Raw genomic sequence first — 17,374 nt, 5'->3', positions numbered from 1 at the left:
CACTTTGCCTTGCTCTGGTTTGGACCCAGGAACTGTCTTTTGACAGTCCTTGGAGGAATTTTCCAAGTATAGCATGTTGAGGAGAAGATGATGTCTGTAGGATTTGTAGTTACTCAGTACTTATCTTCTTTTACACATCAGCTACCAGCAGTGTGAGTCCAAAACATCAACACCTGGGTGACCTAAAAAAAACATAATTTGGTTCATCCTCGTTTTTTCTGTACAGACGTACACAGGCTCCATCCTTGTGGCTGTCAATCCTTACCAGCCGCTGCCCATCTACATGGCTGACCAGATCCGCCTCTACACCAACAAGAAGATCGGTGAAATGCCACCTCATATATTTGCCATTGCTGACAACTGTTACTTCAACATGCAGAGGAACAACCGCGACCAGTGCTGTATCATCAGGTTAGGAAAAGTTCAGACTGCAGGTGGCTCAAATACAAACCAGCAATCATACAGCAAGGATGTGAGTTTTAACCATGCAGACCAAAAGGTTTGTCAGTCAGTCAGATATCTAATATCTAATCTTTTTTATTTTCTATCAAATTATTAAAATTTGTGATTAAAAGAAGAAAAAACAAGAAAAATAAGAAACTGATAAAAATGTAGGTGCTGAAGATCTCGTAGAATCATCAGAAACTTTAAAATGATAAACAACCTCTTGGTCTTTCTTAAACATGATCACATTTTCTCGCTGTTGTTTTGGTTTGATAGTGGTGAATCTGGAGCAGGAAAAACAGAAAGCACCAAACTGATCCTTCAGTTTCTGGCGGCCATCAGTGGTCAACACTCCTGGATAGAGCAGCAGGTCCTGGAGGCAAACCCTATACTAGAAGGTAACACACACACACACACACACACACACACACACACACACACACACACACACACACACACACACACACACAGAGAGAGAAAAGTGATCTTTAACTCATTATCTGGAAGAAAATCTCTATGAAGTAGACAAACTCACAGATGATGTTGTGGATTCACTTTAGCATTTACGTTTAATCTCTCACAGTTGTAACAGAGACATGTTAGTTCAGTAATCTTGCAGCTGAAGGTTTTACAACATCAACACCCGGCAGCACAGACTGAGACTGTGCTGACTACCAAAGTTATTTTTAAACATGTACATTACTTCATTAAAAAATATTCTTCATTAATACAATTTTAAGCTTTACCTGAAAGTTAAAGCTTCAGATAAGATTTACTGGATGTATTATAACAAAATTCAAAATGATCAGAAGAGCAAAACACTGTAAGATAGAGGTCTGCAGTAGTGCAGTGACAGGACAGGTCACATGAAACATCTACCTCCATTTAATTGTTAATTAAATCAGCAGGAATTACTTATAAGATGAAACCAAATTAGCAAGATTAATACGTCGTTCAACATCTTTGGTCAATTCTTTGCCAGTTAGCCATTCATTGTGATCAAAAATCAACTCTATTTGGCTTAAATGTTGGGCAAAATGATAAAATGTGACCCCGTGATTCTTTGTGCATAAGCCAATCTACTTTATAGCCGTCATGATAAAAGCAGGCAACCTATTACGTATGTGCAGTGCACTGTGAGTGCAAAGCAGGCGTCATTTACACTTCAATCCAGCATTGCGTGAATGTCTCACCTGAGAGAAAGACGATCGTGAAACAACACACCACGCTACATGCTCACATGTCTGAGTCTCCTCTCATATTTCAGTGAATCTACTGAAAACACACAGTGAAAACATTTACAGCCAAGAAAGAAGATAATTCCTAAAGAGTCTCCATTAAGATTCCCAGTGGGCAATCAGACCTTGACAGAAATGTCTTTTGCATTGTTGGTGTTTTCTGTTTTTCTTCCAGCCTTTGGAAACGCAAAAACGATCCGCAATGACAACTCATCTCGTTTTGGGAAATACATTGACATCCATTTCAACAAGCGAGGAGCCATAGAAGGAGCCAAGATAGAGCAGTACCTGCTGGAGAAATCCCGAGTCTGTCGACAGGTAAGTCCGAAGCTGATCAGCTCAAAGTTAAACTCCTGAGCATTTTCTCAGTAACTAACTGTGACATAAAAAACGTCATTCTGTTTATCATCTTGACTTAAAGTAAAACAAAATAGCCAAAAGTCAGTTCTATCTTATGATGAATTAATCCCTGCAGTCTGCAAAGCCTTACCTTATCTTTTATAATATGTAGTGGTGTAACACTGATTTGACTTTTCTCCTCTCTCTACAGGCCTACGATGAGAGAAACTACCACATCTTCTACTGTATGCTGAAGGGAATGACTGTCGATGAGAAGAAGAAACTGGGGCTGAGCAAAGCCACAGACTACACCTACCTGACCATCGTGAGTTACTGTCTCACGCTGCGTAATTGGCTGATCAGTCGCCTTATCGGTCAAGAGGAGCTTTGATCTTTACAGCTGTTGAATAGTCTCTTATTAGGGGATCGTGCCAATCAGGAAAACAGAGATTATATCAAATAAAAATAGGATTAAAAAAAAGTAAATAAAATATGAAAAGACAAAGACTTTGTTCTGATCCCCATCCATCCCTCCGTCTCTTTGCAGGGTAACTGTACCGTTTGTGATGGCCGAAACGATATGAAGGAGTACTCCAACATCCGCTCTGCAATGAAGGTACTAACGTGTGTGCTGCTTTACCTAAAGTTAATATTGTGTATTCAACTATTTAAATATCACCAACATACTGTTTTTATCATCTTATATTTGAAAGACACTGAAAGGTAATGATTGTTGCTTGGGTCTGTTTGCTCAGGTGCTGATGTTCACTGACAAGGAGAACTGGGAGATTTCTAAGCTGCTGGCTGCTATACTGCACATGGGAAACCTGAGATACGAGGGTAACGTGAAAAATATTACCAGAAAAGGAATTTACTGTTTACTCGTCCGCTGTGTTTAGCTTCCTGTAGCCATGTTTCCTTGTGAGTATTGTTCTTAGTGTCCAGTCCTTGCAGTCCACACAAGTACAGACATAATTAACACCTCGTAAAAAATATCTGTGATTTTAATTTTATTTATAAAGAAAACTTCTTTAGACACTCTGTTGATCTTTGACCTTTCAGCACGCACCTATGACAACCTTGATGCCTGTGAGGTGGTGCGGAGCCCTCATCTCACTACTTCTGCCACACTATTAGAGGTGACACACACACACACACACACACCTTTTCATCCTCTTTCATCCTGTTTTGCTTTTCTTGCCCCTCCTTCTTTTGATTAGATGCCCCTCATACACAGATGGATGGGCAACAAGTGGGCGGGACTTCTATATTCACACCCATAGTTTTGTACCTACGTCCACTGCCTTCATTATTTAAAAACTCTGGTGAAGTTTAATATGATCATCCACCACTGTGACAGTATATATATGATAGAAAATAAATAATAGTAGAACTGGCCAGCAGTTTCACCCTAATTTAAAGATCCCATTGTGCTCAGACACATTATCCACCCACCCTTCTCTCTTTTAGTCTAATCTAGCAGTGTCACTGTTCAGTGACACTCAAATCAAACCTCCATTCAGGTGTTAATAAAAGCAGTTTTACGCTATTATTTCACAGTACTTCAAAACCGTAAATTTGATTGGATGTTTTGGAGATTCATTGAGGAGCTCCTGTGTTTATGTGTCTCTGTGTGTTAAGGTGGACGTTAAGGATCTGATGAACTGTCTGACCAGCCGAACACTCATCACCAGAGGAGAGACGGTCTCCACCCCTCTCAGCATGGAACAAGCTCTGGATGTACGGGACGCTTTTGTTAAGGTACAGCTCATAATTATCACACTTTATTCATTTAAGTTAATGAACTAAAGGGGTTAAAAGCCCCACGTAGCAGAGATGATAAAAGAGAATAAGTTGAGATTGTCCAACACAGACTCTGGTGTGAACCTTTTCATTGTATTTCCTTTCCTTTAACACATTTTCAGAGCCATTCAAACACTTTAAGTATCTTACATCCTGCCATGTTTCATTTCGACCTGCAGGTTTGCAGAATAATGGTTTTCTTCACTGCCTCTTCCAACACATTTTTGCATTTCCACCAAGAAGTGGAATGAGACTGAGACAGTGATCAACACGCACATAATATCTCTACTAGAGATCAAATCCCTCATTGGGGACCTTTAATGTGTTGGACTGTGACTTTGTCTGTGTGTGCGCGCAGGGTATTTACGGTCGCTTGTTTGTGTGGATCGTGGAAAAGATCAATGCAGCCATTTATAAGCCTCCGTCATCTCAGCCCAAAGCGCTCAGACGCTCCATCGGACTCCTGGACATCTTTGGCTTTGAAAACTTCACAGTAAACAGGTACATTACACACTAACTCTCACATAGTGATGCTGTCCACCCTACCCACTAAATCTTTGTTCTGAGGGGTTTCCAAAGCCAGCTACAAATCCCTTGTGAGTGAAGTGTAACGTCCACAGAGGCATTCATATGTACCCTTTGCCCTCCTGGTCTTCAGGTGAGGTGCTCACTAATAGCTTTAAATATCACCGCCCACACCCATGTGACCTGCCTCTAAATGATCACCATGAATGCATGAAAAATAACACAACACATGTATTGTGTTATAGCTAATGAGAGATGCTAACAAGTACTTTCTGTTGAAACTGGCACATATTTTATACCCTGTGTGGTTTTTATTAAATACCTAATTTAAAAAGTTTGTTCTTATGCCTGTGGCATTGTTTATGTATTTATTTTGTGAAACCCACTGGCATCACTACATATTGAGTTTAACTGAACTATTCTGTCAGCATTGTCAGCTTTTCCGTCACTTCTCGTCCTCGTTCCTGCAGCTTCGAGCAGCTGTGCATAAACTTTGCCAACGAGAACCTGCAGCAGTTCTTCGTGCGTCATGTGTTCAAGCTAGAGCAGGAGGAGTACAACCTGGAGAACATCAACTGGCAGCACATTGAGTTCACAGACAACCAGGACGCTCTGGACATGATCGCCATCAAACCCATGAACATCATCTCACTCATCGACGAGGAGAGCAAATTTCCGAAGGTATGCGCTCCCATATTTGTCTCACCTGGTCTTTGATTCCCCAAAGTTCAGCTCTGTAATGATGACGGTATACGTGCACCAGCAGTGGAGCATTTAGCAACCAAAGAACCAGAAATTCTCTGCAGGAGCTGAAGGACACCAGAAGCATTTAAAAAAAGAGTTGCTACACAACTGTTGTACAGCTCTCGGGACAAGAGAAGCAGAAACACTGTGCTCCTTACAAACTGAGCAGAAACATGGCTACTGTGACAGCTTCTATTGGTTCATGGAGTCTGCGTTTTGAAGAATGTAAGGAAACCTGGCAATCAAGTGTGGCATGAAGCGGACTGGACACCTTAAGCTCCTCCCACAGGAACCAACCATGTATGCGGTTCTCAGTTCACTCACACAGGTGACATTTTCTATAGAAGAGTTCCCACACATAAAACACAAACACAAAAGTTCATGATGTCCTAATTGTTGTCAACCAGACCGACCTTCCAATAGACCTAATTTCCATCAACTTGTCAAATTTCAAAATCCACCTAATATCAAAAGATTTGGAAATCTCCCGTTTCCTGTTTGACTTCCTGGATCTGTAACATAGTGGTGACATGGAGCCTACAACTACTGTCAGTAAAATTAATATAGATTAATAGAGGAATAGATTTTAATGTTGGCCCAAATGAGTTATTTATATTGTATGAAAATGATGACGACATGGATGCTGGGGAACTTTACCACCACATATTAGGACACATTTGTTTAACTTGGCTAAGACTTGGAGGAGATCAGTGAAAAAATGGCGCACAAAACACTGGCTTTACATTCACAGATGGAGCAACACTGTATTTTGCCTTCTTGATGTAACAGAATAATGAAAATTGAGTCTGTTGAATGGTTATCTGTCAGATATTTCCATTAAACACAGCAAACTGCACACTTGGCAGTTAAAATAACAATAGATCTGTATGTTTTTTTAACAAGAATCATCCACTTTACAGCTCATATAAACGGGGAAACTATCCATAGAAACTAAAAACCTTTTGTTTTTTACCAGGTTTTAAACTTGTTTTTAAATGTAAAGCGTCCTGAGGCATAGCAGCCTAAGCAGCACTGAATCACAGCATGCTGGACACTGTTTTCACTACAACTCCAACAAACAGTGTGTGGAAGATTTTAGTCAATAAGGTGTCAGCAGCTTGTTCACAGCTTGTTTCTGCTGCCGCCATGTGGCCTAAAGACTCGAAGCCTTGTTTTTTAAACTAAACTCTCACATTTTCCTGCCTGTCTCCTGCAGGGCACAGACACCACCATGCTCAACAAGCTGAACTTTCAGCATAAACTCAACACAAACTACATCCCTCCAAAGAACAACTATGAGACTCAGTTTGGCATCCAACACTTTGCTGGAGTGGTTTACTATGAAACAAGAGGTCAGAGTCACTTCACACACACCACATCACTAAAAGATGCAGTTACTACAAGTTTCCCGTTGTTTGAATGTACAGTAAAAGAGATTTTATGAAGCCAGTCAGGATGGTTTTCTGATCTCTGGCTAAATAAAACTACCAAAACGACATACAGCCTAAAATCCTGCATTTAAATTCTTTGACCAAAGTTTCACCTAATGAGCTCAGTGTATGTACAAGTATCGCACCTGACCATGTTTTTCTAGTCTATGTCAAAGTGAGAGTGCACAGCTCTGGCTGTGGGCATCAAAGCTCCACCAACCTGCTCTTTAAACCTTCTGTTTATGACTTTAGTGGTTCATATTCAAAGGTCAATTTCATGCAGAGTCACACGAGTCACTGGTTTAAACCTGAAACTGATGCGGGATGGATGTTTGCTCGAAATCGTGTGCAGTGGTGGGCTTTGTATGTTTGCTGCCTGTAGCCGCGTGTCTTGATCTTTATCCCATTAGCCGGAGTGTGTATTTAAAACATGCTGAAATAGAAATAACAGCATGGAAGCACCACTTCCACTTAAAAATGTTTTACTAAGTCAGAGCTGAAAACATTTCTTCAAACCTATTACTGAAACTTATAACTGGAAGTTTCTTCACTGGATTTGGGCCCAAATTACACATTTCTATAGATCCACATGTCAGTTCTCAGGAAATCATAAATTTAATCTTTTATGTCTTTTTCATGAATGTTTTTATGTCAGATCTTGTACAATTATTATAATTTTTTTTAAACTCCTTTAAACTTCTACAAATACATCGTAATCACCACTGACAAATAAATGTCGTAAAGTCAAATTAGCAATGTTTAAACCTTTGATGTTTCCAAGATGTTGACTTGTGTGTCCTGCAGGTTTCCTGGAGAAGAACAGGGACACTTTGTATGGCGACATCATTCAGCTGGTTCACTCCTCCAAAAACAAGTTCATCAAACAAATCTTCCAGGCTGACGTAGCTATGGTAACACACACACACACACACACACACACACACACACACACACACACACACACACACACACATGAAACATGTATTAAGGAAATTAACTAGAAGACCATTGTCAGGCCTGTGTGACCACACCAGAACTATCACCAACCAGGCCCTGAACTGGAACTTAAACTAAACACTTGATTGGTGGATGCTGAGTGAGGAAGCATTACAGCAGGTTGTGTTTCTCTGTGTTTGTTAGTGTAACAATTTGCAGAATTAATAACTTACTAACTTGTTCAAAGCAGATCCTGCTTTCCCTTATTTCTGTCATACTGTTACTCTGGTGAAAAGCATAAAACATGACTAGAGTTTCAAATAAACAGGCCCTGGTGTCTTATACTAGGCACATGGGCCCCACCCACCTGCTTTTTGTAAGGGTCAACCAATGAGAAGAAGGCAGCCATAATCAAGACCCACTATATCAAAAATAAGGATTTGTTTGAGCTATGAGAACCCAAGGATGGAAATAAACCGAAGACGTCCACTTTAGGATTTGTGTTACTAAATTTACATTTACTTTTCAGATCAGATGTAGACAGTATTTAGATGCTGTGGGAAAACCACAAACCTGGCAACTCTGATAACAGCGAGTGTGCTCTCTGGGTCCCTGAATGCAGCGGTACCCCATCTAGGAACCTCCTGACTGAGTGACACGTTAATTTGAGAACTGCAGAAAGTTTTTCTGAGTTGTTCTTCTCCTGCATGCTGTTGTTTACTTGCATGTTTCTCTTTGAAGTCCAGCCCAAAATAACATGTCTGACTTCTTTGTCTTCCCTCCCTGTGTGTCTCTTTGTTTGCATTTGCATGTCTGTGTGCTGCTTCTGCCAGTTTCTGTGTGGTTACGCTCCTGTTAGTTCAGCCACAGCTCCCTCCAAGGTAAAAATGAGAAATCAAACATCCCAGCGCTGCATTTTCATCCTCTTCATTTTACCATCTTCTTCCATTTCATTGATTCCTCTCTGACTTCAAACATGGTCTGAACATCCCATAGCTCACATACGTTTGTCATAGCTGAATGAGATTCAACCAAAAGGCTGATGAATACAACTCCATGTCAACTATGGTGGTTATTTTCCTACTCTGTGTGCTTTCATCTGTGAGTAATGTCACAAGATTATACCGTAGCTCACCGATCATTTTTATTTTCTGCCTTAAAAGTGTTTTAGTCTTATGTAGAAAGAAAAAAACAAAGCCGTGATGCTAAGCAAATTCAAAGTTAGTACTGAGTCAGCGAGGTAAACCTAGCATTAGTAAATATTACCAAAAATTTAATGCAGTTAACAATAACATATAGCCGTAACTTCTTTTCACAAACCGACTGCGGGCAGAAGTACGGCAAACAAACCCCACTGAGCCTTTATTTTATTTATTTTTTATCTGTTGTTTGTTTACACTGACAAACTACATTATTTTGTGACATCAGATGCTGCTTTAGCAAACTACTTGACATATTATAAATGTAATTTTTACTAATGATTACTTTTTAAAGTTTTAAGGGCAGCAAGGTTTCTGCTCCACCTAAAGCTGTTAATAAACATGGATTATATTAGTATTCGAGTTGTTTTTAATAATCAAACCAGTGGTGAATCCAGACATGTGCATTAATTTGCTTTTAATATAATTATAACTTTTATTTATATTTTATCACTTGAATGTATTAATTGCAGTGTTGTAATAGATGCCTGTTACCGCCGGAGGGCAGTAACGTTTCTATCACACGAACACCTCCACAGGCGGTGACGAGGTTTATGTGACGGTGTTGATCGGTGCAGAAGCTCGTGCTGTGAAGCTGCGCGCTGGTGTAACTTGAAGGTAGAAGTGAGTGAACGGGGTCAGATTTAGATCAGGTCGCTGAGTTTAGCCTGCGCAGGGAGGCAGCAGGTGATCTGTAAACGGCTCAAACACCGACGGAAACACTCACTTCCACCTCAGTGAGGCTCAAGTACAAACACGCAGGATGGAGAAATATTAGAAAGTTTTTCTCTTTATACAAAGCTCAGTTTGCTCTGTGCTCACGAAACTCTGGTAAGAACTTTTGTTTCTCAAATTTCGCTCTTTATCATCATCATCATCATTTATTATTATTATTATTGATTCTCCGGTAGCCTTACAAGTTGTCGTGTGTGTTGAAATAGTCAAACTATGGCTGCAATAAGCTGTAACTATTAATGGACAGTAACGTGATTATTTTTTAGACTTTTAATTTTAAATAATATAATGTTGCTGAATAATATTAAAATTATTTTAAAATCTTTATTTATTTTATTTTCATCAGCTTATTCATAGTCTGGAGGAAAATATCGCAATTTTTTTTTAAAATTAGGTCTCAAAACTCAAGAAATTTCTTTAAATATACAAATAACCAGAATGTTATTGTTGTTTTTAAAATCAAATTGTTGTGTGATGCCATTTTACTTTAATTTAAATGATGTGATTAATTTAAATAAGTTTTATAATAATTTTAAAAACAGGCCTAAAACAGTTTTCTCTGGCTGAGCTGATTGATGCTTCAGTTAACTGATTGCAGCTCCTTCCTTGTGAAGCAGTCGCTGCTCAGTCAGCAGGTTTGACTGAGTGAAGCTGAAGCGTCAAACTTTGCTGTTCAGAGAGGAAAGAGGTTGGTGTCCGAGCTCAGGAAGAGCAGGAGGAGTCCTCATTGTTTCTAACAGGGTTGTTGCTGTGTGTGTGTGTTTTTAGGGAGCAGAAACCAGGAAGCGTTCGCCCACCCTGAGCAGCCAGTTTAAAAGATCTCTGGAGCTGCTGATGAGAACTCTGAGCGTCTGTCAGCCGTTCTTCGTCCGCTGCATCAAACCCAATGAATACAAGAAGCCGATGGTGAGTCTGACACGCTGTCCGCAGATAGAAGTCGAGGTTAAAACATGCAGTTACTGGAAGACTGCAGTCACAGGGAGGCAAAACATGGCTTTGCTTAGTTCAGTGTTGAGATGAATTACGAAGGTAAAAGGTAAAAAAGGTTGATTCAGAAGTTAATGGACATTAGAAACTCTGCTGCAGAGGAGGCACACTTTAGTTATGAAGAAGTTGTAGAGGTTAACATGATATAGTGAAATAGTAAATAGTATTTTTACTTCGTTTTGCATTAGAAAACTTTTTTTAAAATTTTTTCGGTCCAACCCTGCAGATACCTGATAAACTACAAACCTATTTTTATGCTTTGTACCTTTCATAGTGTGCAAGGTTTTCTTTGTTTTCCTTCCTGTCATTAAAACATATTGGAGTCATCCTCACGAGCAAAATTGCATGAAAAAGTTTTTAATCAATTAGATTAAAAACTTAATCGATAGAAATGGATCAAATCTGCTTCTGCTTGTTTTTCTCTCTGTAAATCTCATTCCCATAACTTAATTTCCCTCCGTATTTTCCCATGGCTCTCCACTCTCTCCATGTCTGACCGTTACCACAGCCGCTGTGACAAATAAAGATTATGTCTTTAAATTCAGGCTGTGCTGTAGCTGAAAGTTTGAGGGGAGTTTATGTTACAGTGCAGCACAAACGTTTGGACCTGACCTGTATCCTGAGTTCAGTTCATATGTTTATGTATCCTGGCAGAATTTTTTCAGAAAATATGAATGATGCTACAAAAATGTTTTTCATTCATGGTTGGTGGTTTCAGTAAAATCATTTATTATTTTTAAGTGTTGGCATGATACCATCCACATATGCTGACACACACAGGTTTAAATGACTACTAAAGATGATCGTTCTCACCTGTGATCTGTTTGCTTGTAATGAGGTCTGTGAGTTTCTGGGCTCCTGCACGTTTCCAGTGCTGCACTGATGTTGGACTTCTCAAAGGATCTGCTGGAGAACATAGTTGAACTTTATAAAACAGGAAACGGATATGAAAATATAATCAGGGAAATGAGAATGCCGGTCAGCAGAGTTCAAACTGTAATTAAGAAGCTGAAAATGAGTGATGAAGAAAAAGCCACAACCTCATCTGACAAACAGGACTGTTTGAGAGAAAGTGGAGTGGCTGTTAAGCTGCACAATGAGGAGTAAAAATGGGGAAATGATTAATGGGTTACTTAACTGTAGAAAAATAAAAGTACGTAGTGATCTAAAGGAGTTTCATGTTGATAGATTAAATAAAATATCCCAGTTCGCCCGTCATGTCTTCTCTCAACTGCCTCAAAGTACCAAATCTTTGCAGCTATGACCTTTAACCTTTCTCAGCTTCTTCAGCCAAAGCTGGGACTTTGTCAAAAAACTGTTCATGTTTGTCTGCAGCTGTTTGACAGGGAGCTGTGTGTGCGTCAGCTGAGGTACTCGGGTATGATGGAGACCATCCGAATACGCCGTGCTGGATATCCCATCCGCTACACCTTCGTGGAGTTCGTCGACCGCTACCGGGTGCTCATGCCTGGAGTCAAACCGGCGTACAAACAGGTAGAGTGACTACAGGTGTGTTGATGGGTCTGGTAGACGCACCGTATTATTGGGTGTTTTAAATCAACACACCCAGAATAATTTATGTATTCCCAACTCCAGGTACTCCAGCTTCTCTTTTTTTTTTTTTTATTGGAAAACGTGGCAAAAAAGTAAAGATCAAAAAATATTCATCAAATATAAATGAAGCAAAGTTTCTCATCACTGTTGACGTCCAGTTTCAAGAAAAAGAAAAGTTTCACTGTGTGATTCTTGCATTTGATGCCTGGAAACTGTCCTCTTTTCACACAGCGCAGCTCATGTTGTTGTTGTTGGACACGGGACGGATCAGGAACGTCTCGTGATCAGGATGGTTTTTACAGATGGTGTCATGGAAGTTCAAAAGAAGATTGGAATCATGAGTGCATTCGATTTTATACCAGAGCTGTTTTTAGGCGGTCCTCACCTGTCGCTTCTTTCTTTGTCTTAATGATGTGACTTAATGACTTAACTAATTTACAGTCGAGTCGGTTACATATTCACTGAAATAAATAAAATCACTTAAACTCAAAATAATAAAGAACTAGTAACTCAATACTTTAATCAGCTAAAAAATAGAATCACGTCATCATAGTCGGGCAGTTTTTAAATCAGTTTTTAAAGTCTTTTATTCTTTCTATGCTTCAGTTTAAACATGAACCTAATCTGGTTTGTAGGCGCAGAAACACTAAAACGATTTAAATACTCACTATCTGAAAATTGCAGTTGTCACAATAAAAACCTGACGGTGGAGTAACTGCCTGAAAGTTAAAGGAAGTTTAAAAAAAGAAAGAAAGTAAAAGTTAAAAAGAATAATGCGCATCTTTCCATTTTTGTGGCCACACCAATCAGGCAGTTTCAAAAAACACAAAAAGGCTGTAGGAGGAGATCAACAGTTTTATGCTAGAAGCATTTATCTAACCGGGGATCACGTGGCTGCATTCAGCCCCTTTTAACTCAACTCTGAACTTTTTGTGGTTTAAATAAACAGTTGTTGTCTAACTGTTAAAATCTCTCCAATTGGACCAAAAGCATTTTTGAGATTCAGTGAAAATCTTTGTGCAGAGAATAATCTTATCACAGTATTCATCTGTGTAAAACTGTGGTCTGAGAAAGCTGCGGATCACCTCAGCATTTACTTCAGTTAAAAAATAATAATAACAATTTGTTGAATTGGAATAAAGTGTTGGACTTATCTGAGCTTGGATAAGTAATTTTGTAGCAGCTGTAGCTTCTTCTTAGGGAAGGTGGCCTGCTGTGTAGCCTCTGTGTGACACGGGCCCAGCGGCGTTGTTATGGGAAGTGAGCGAGTGTCTCTCTTTGTTGTGGGTTTGTGTGTGCGAGAGTTTGTCATGAGGGTATTTTCTGGTGCCACACATGTTTTCACTGTGCAGTTTTTCCCACACTCCCACCAGCTGCCTGTTTTTCTTGGAACATGCGTGTTCTGTTTCCTCCACCCCGCCCTGTGACGCTTCACAGGTCATATTTTGTGTGTGTGTGTGTGTGTGTGTGTCACTTTGAAAACATTTGTATTTTTAATACCTGACTTGTTATTGCAGTTAACGCAGTGGTTTGACCTGCGTTCGTTGTGATTAAGTTGATGATTATTTTGCTCAAACTTGGCAAATTCAGTGAAAGTAATTTTGGGTTTTGTTAGAAAAAGAAATTTTATTTCTCAAGCTTTGGACACATTTGGGATCACAGGGATTACCTGCAAATGTAATCCCTGTGATTTAGAAACAGGCTATAGAATTCTTTGAACACTCAGTTTCAGACAGTTTTTTTCTATTCTTTGCTCCATGTGATGTCAGCGAGAGAGGATATGCATTATATGATCATCTTGGACACACAGCTCTGTGAGCACAGAAGCCCCGCCCTCGTCTTTTTCTGAGGACCAGCCTGTCTGGAGAAAGTTTGTTTGAAGGGTTTAAAGAGCTTGTTTCACACTGAGGCTCAGAATGAGATAAATGAGGATTATTTTGGAAACTGTGAATCATGCAAAGCTACTCTGGTAGAGTCCAGGAATAAAATATATTGGTTGATACCGTCTCTGTTTCCATCAGGAGGACCTGAGAGGAACCTGTGAGAGGATCGCTGAGGCCGTGCTCGGCAGAGACGACGACTGGCAGATGGGAAAAACCAAGATCTTCCTCAAGGTACTCCTGCATGCAGGCGTGTGTCCACACAGGGCAGAAAAGCCTGCAGGGTGTTGTTCAAAGTCTCAGATTTGTAGGTGCCACTTCACACAGCTGCTAACAGCACCAGTGTGAAACTTTTCACAGGGCTCGCTGTATTTTCAAAAAACACTGATGCCCGGGCTAAGCGGCTGGCACAGCACATCGCGTGAACTACTGTTCTCTTATCTTTCCACTGAAATGTTTCCACATTATCCAGAACTTCTTTACATTCTCGTCTCTGACTCGCTCGGCTGTGGTTCATCCCAGCCGTGAATCTGCTCTGGTTGTTTCCAGTCCACACGTCTGCTGATGGGAAACACTGCGTGTTTTAGTTTCCAGCTGTCTATCTGCCTACTTTATACAAACATGTATTGCAGATCAGGTCAGAGGTCACGTCTGTTAGCTGGCCGTCCCCACACAGAGGTTAAAAGAACATATCATCTGGCTCCACAATGTAGTTTGACGTGGCGAGCACAGCCTGTCAAAGCGTTTTTGTTGTTGTTGTTTATCGTCGCTCTGCAGCACAGCCGTTATCTTCATTTTTATGTTTCTGCCTTTTATTTTCTTTACTTCCTGCATTCAAAGCGCTCATCAAAGATCGCTCCTGGGAATAAAATGTAATTTCGGTGAAGGGGGTGGACCTTCAGCCCTTAAATCATAGTGGATATAATGTGACACTTTCACCTTTAAAGTGTTTTAGATTGATAAGTTGGGGGGTGGAGCACTGAGATGTGTTGACTGTGGTGGAGTCGAGGCTCATCTCCCTCAGGCCTCGATGCTCGGCCAGACAGGAAGTACAGCAGGAAGGAGAAAGTTCAGTGGGTGAAAGCAGAGCAGTGCCCACACTTCCCCAACAGGACGTGGTCAGATCAGCCTGCATGCGGGTGGACAGATGACGGGAAGGAGCTTTAGGTGTTTACATTTAGTTGTGTGTCATGTTAGTTGAAAACTGTCAGGTTAAAGCTTGTGTATCCTGCCTGTGTCTTACATTTTATATTTTTAGAAAGCAGATATTTATATTTTGCCACGTTAGCTGGAAGTGACAGCTGCTCTGTTTCATTTAAGTTACTGACTTCCTCCTGGCTTTTCCTCCAGGACCAGTAGGTGACTTTTGTGGTTTTGAGTAAAATGTCTCAAATCATCACTAAAACGTTCTCAAACTGAGTCAGAGCAGAGAAACAGAAGCGTACGGAGTGTGTTTATTATTCTGTCCAGGATCATCACGACATGCTGCTGGAGATCGAGAGAGACAAGGCCATCACAGACAAGGTCATCCTCATCCAGAAGGTGGTTCGGGGTTTCAAGGACAGGTGGGTCGTCAGCGTTTCTCACAGACTGAGATTTTATTTTATTTTATGCAGCTGCCAGTGATTCTTATCCCGGAGTAGAATTCAAACATCACGCTCTCGGACCGTAGCTTGCGGTGTTGTTCTGCACCTGCTTAAAACTGACACTTGCACATATCTCCTGAGTATGACTGTCATCGCTAGCTGCATCGCTTACTGTTCTGTTTTCTTTGAAAGCAGAAAATAAGACGAACAAGTCTCTCTGTGACTCTTTATAACTATTTCTCAGAGGTTTTTTCTCTTTGTATGAACAGTAAAACAAGAGGTCATATAAATAATCGTTTCTGATTATTTTCAATTTCAGATCCAACTTCTTAAAGTTGAAGAAGTCGGCAGTGCTGATCCAGAAGACGTGGAGAGGATATCAGTGCAGGAAGAACTATGGAGCTGTGAGCATCGAGCAGCAGTTTGAACAAAGTGGAAACAAAATAAAATCAAAGCAAAGACTCGCTGAACTTTCCTCCTCTTTACTTTCAGATGCGAGCTGGCTTTTCTCGCCTCCAAGCTCTGGTTCGTTCCAGGAAGTTGTGCGCATCGTATCACGTGGCCCGTCAGCGAATCACAGCCTTCCAGGGTCGCTGTCGCGGCTTCTTGGTGCGTCGAGCATTCAGGCACCGGCTGTGGGCCGTCATCACCATCCAGGCTTACACGAGAGGAATGATCGCTCGACGACTGTACAAGAGGCTGAAGGCAGAGGTACACACACACACACACACACACACAGAACATTGCACATATACATAAAACTCATTTTACACACAAGTTTTCAGTTTTAGAGATGATGAGATCACGTTCATGTCATCAGTTTACAAAATCTAGAGCTTGATAGATTTGATATCTTTTCATACATTGTGATTTCTGTGCTTCTCTTGATTTCTTTGTTAAATTAATGCTCGGCCTCAAAGTGTCATTACATTGTTCACTGTTGTGTAAAAAAGAGTCATTCAGAAGTTGCACTGCCCTCTGCTGCTGTGCCGAGGATGTTTTGGCAGCTGGCTGCTGCAGTTTTGATTTAGTCGTTAATGGTGGACTCCTTCATTTCTCCTCTCAGTACCGGAGGAGGCTGGAGGCCGAGAAGATGCGTCTGGCTGAAGAAGCCAAACTGAGGAACCAGATGTCTGCAAAGAGAGCGAAAGCTGAGGCTGAACGCAAACACCAGGTGAACAAATGTAACATGTGACAACATTTAAAACATCAGTGAAGCAGAGCAGGGAAGTGGATAATAATAATTCATCATCACACTTGTGCTGAGAAACATACTGGATTGTTCTGTATTTTTGAGATCTAGTGCAATGTTTCTTTCTTCAGGAGCGTCTGGCTCAGCTGGCCAAAGAGGACGCTGAGCGGGAGAAGAAGGAGAAGGAGGAGGCTCGGAGGAAGAAGGAGATGGTCGAGCAGATGGAGAAGGCCCGCACGGAGCCTGTCAATGACTCCGACATGGTGGACAAGATGTTCGGCTTCCTGGGGACCACCAGTTCTTTCCCGGGTCAGGAAGGGCAAGCCCCAGCTGGCTTTGAGGTGACACGACCAAAGTTTTCCTCTTATTAATGAACCGTTTTCTCATAAAGGCCAAAGATAGTTACCCAACATGTGTAATCAGTAAAACTGTGTCCTGTTGGCAAAGGTGTCTGATCAGGAGGACGGAAAATGACTCCTTAAGCCTCGATCGTTAATAATGCCATCGTCTGTGTGTGTGGCATGTTCACAGGACACATGAAGACTGCTTACTCAAATACGCAGCATGGCAGATTTACAGGGCATTAAAATCAGATATCATGTTGGCAGTTATTTCAAATTATTAGAGATAACCAAGTCCAGTGAAATCGCAGCTTTAGATAAATAAGAATGTGTGAGGTAAATTTTTTCTCTAAAAAGAATGACCTGTTTCCAATAACAGTGCTGCAGGAGAGCATGTTTCTGAGACGCAGTGATAGATTTGAGGGATTTTTGAAGTTGGAA

General features: G+C 40.7%; 1 protein-coding gene across 2 annotated transcripts in view; it reads left to right on the top strand.

Moving 5' to 3' along the window:
* Nucleotides 1-17,374, top strand: part of LOC146619404 (unconventional myosin-VIIa-like) — a 48,432-nt gene that overhangs the window by 13,311 nt on the left and 17,747 nt on the right. Inside the window, exons 5-25 of one of the 2 annotated variants that reach the window (XM_085370363.1) lie at nucleotides 227-411; nucleotides 721-842; nucleotides 1,858-2,000; nucleotides 2,233-2,346; nucleotides 2,569-2,637; nucleotides 2,777-2,861; nucleotides 3,084-3,160; nucleotides 3,663-3,782; nucleotides 4,183-4,325; nucleotides 4,820-5,030; nucleotides 6,310-6,445; nucleotides 7,328-7,434; nucleotides 8,293-8,340; nucleotides 10,162-10,299; nucleotides 11,716-11,874; nucleotides 13,956-14,048; nucleotides 15,285-15,379; nucleotides 15,720-15,804; nucleotides 15,893-16,111; nucleotides 16,467-16,574; nucleotides 16,724-16,933. In XM_085370363.1, the coding sequence (XP_085226489.1) occupies nucleotides 227-411; nucleotides 721-842; nucleotides 1,858-2,000; nucleotides 2,233-2,346; nucleotides 2,569-2,637; nucleotides 2,777-2,861; nucleotides 3,084-3,160; nucleotides 3,663-3,782; nucleotides 4,183-4,325; nucleotides 4,820-5,030; nucleotides 6,310-6,445; nucleotides 7,328-7,434; nucleotides 8,293-8,340; nucleotides 10,162-10,299; nucleotides 11,716-11,874; nucleotides 13,956-14,048; nucleotides 15,285-15,379; nucleotides 15,720-15,804; nucleotides 15,893-16,111; nucleotides 16,467-16,574; nucleotides 16,724-16,933 (2,667 nt within the window). The remainder of the gene's footprint in view (nucleotides 1-226; nucleotides 412-720; nucleotides 843-1,857; nucleotides 2,001-2,232; nucleotides 2,347-2,568; nucleotides 2,638-2,776; nucleotides 2,862-3,083; nucleotides 3,161-3,662; nucleotides 3,783-4,182; nucleotides 4,326-4,819; nucleotides 5,031-6,309; nucleotides 6,446-7,327; nucleotides 7,435-8,292; nucleotides 8,341-10,161; nucleotides 10,300-11,715; nucleotides 11,875-13,955; nucleotides 14,049-15,284; nucleotides 15,380-15,719; nucleotides 15,805-15,892; nucleotides 16,112-16,466; nucleotides 16,575-16,723; nucleotides 16,934-17,374) is intronic. The other variant, XM_085370364.1, reaches the window with a different exon arrangement.

The sequence above is a fragment of the Diplotaxodon limnothrissa genome, linkage group LG14, assembly GCF_057381915.1.
Source record: "Diplotaxodon limnothrissa isolate DT_005_m linkage group LG14, D_limnothrissa_male_GT1.1, whole genome shotgun sequence".
Taxonomy (NCBI): Eukaryota; Metazoa; Chordata; class Actinopteri; order Cichliformes; family Cichlidae; genus Diplotaxodon; species Diplotaxodon limnothrissa.
Note: the sequence above shows the minus strand (reverse complement) of the source record. Positions and strands in the feature narration are given on the sequence as shown.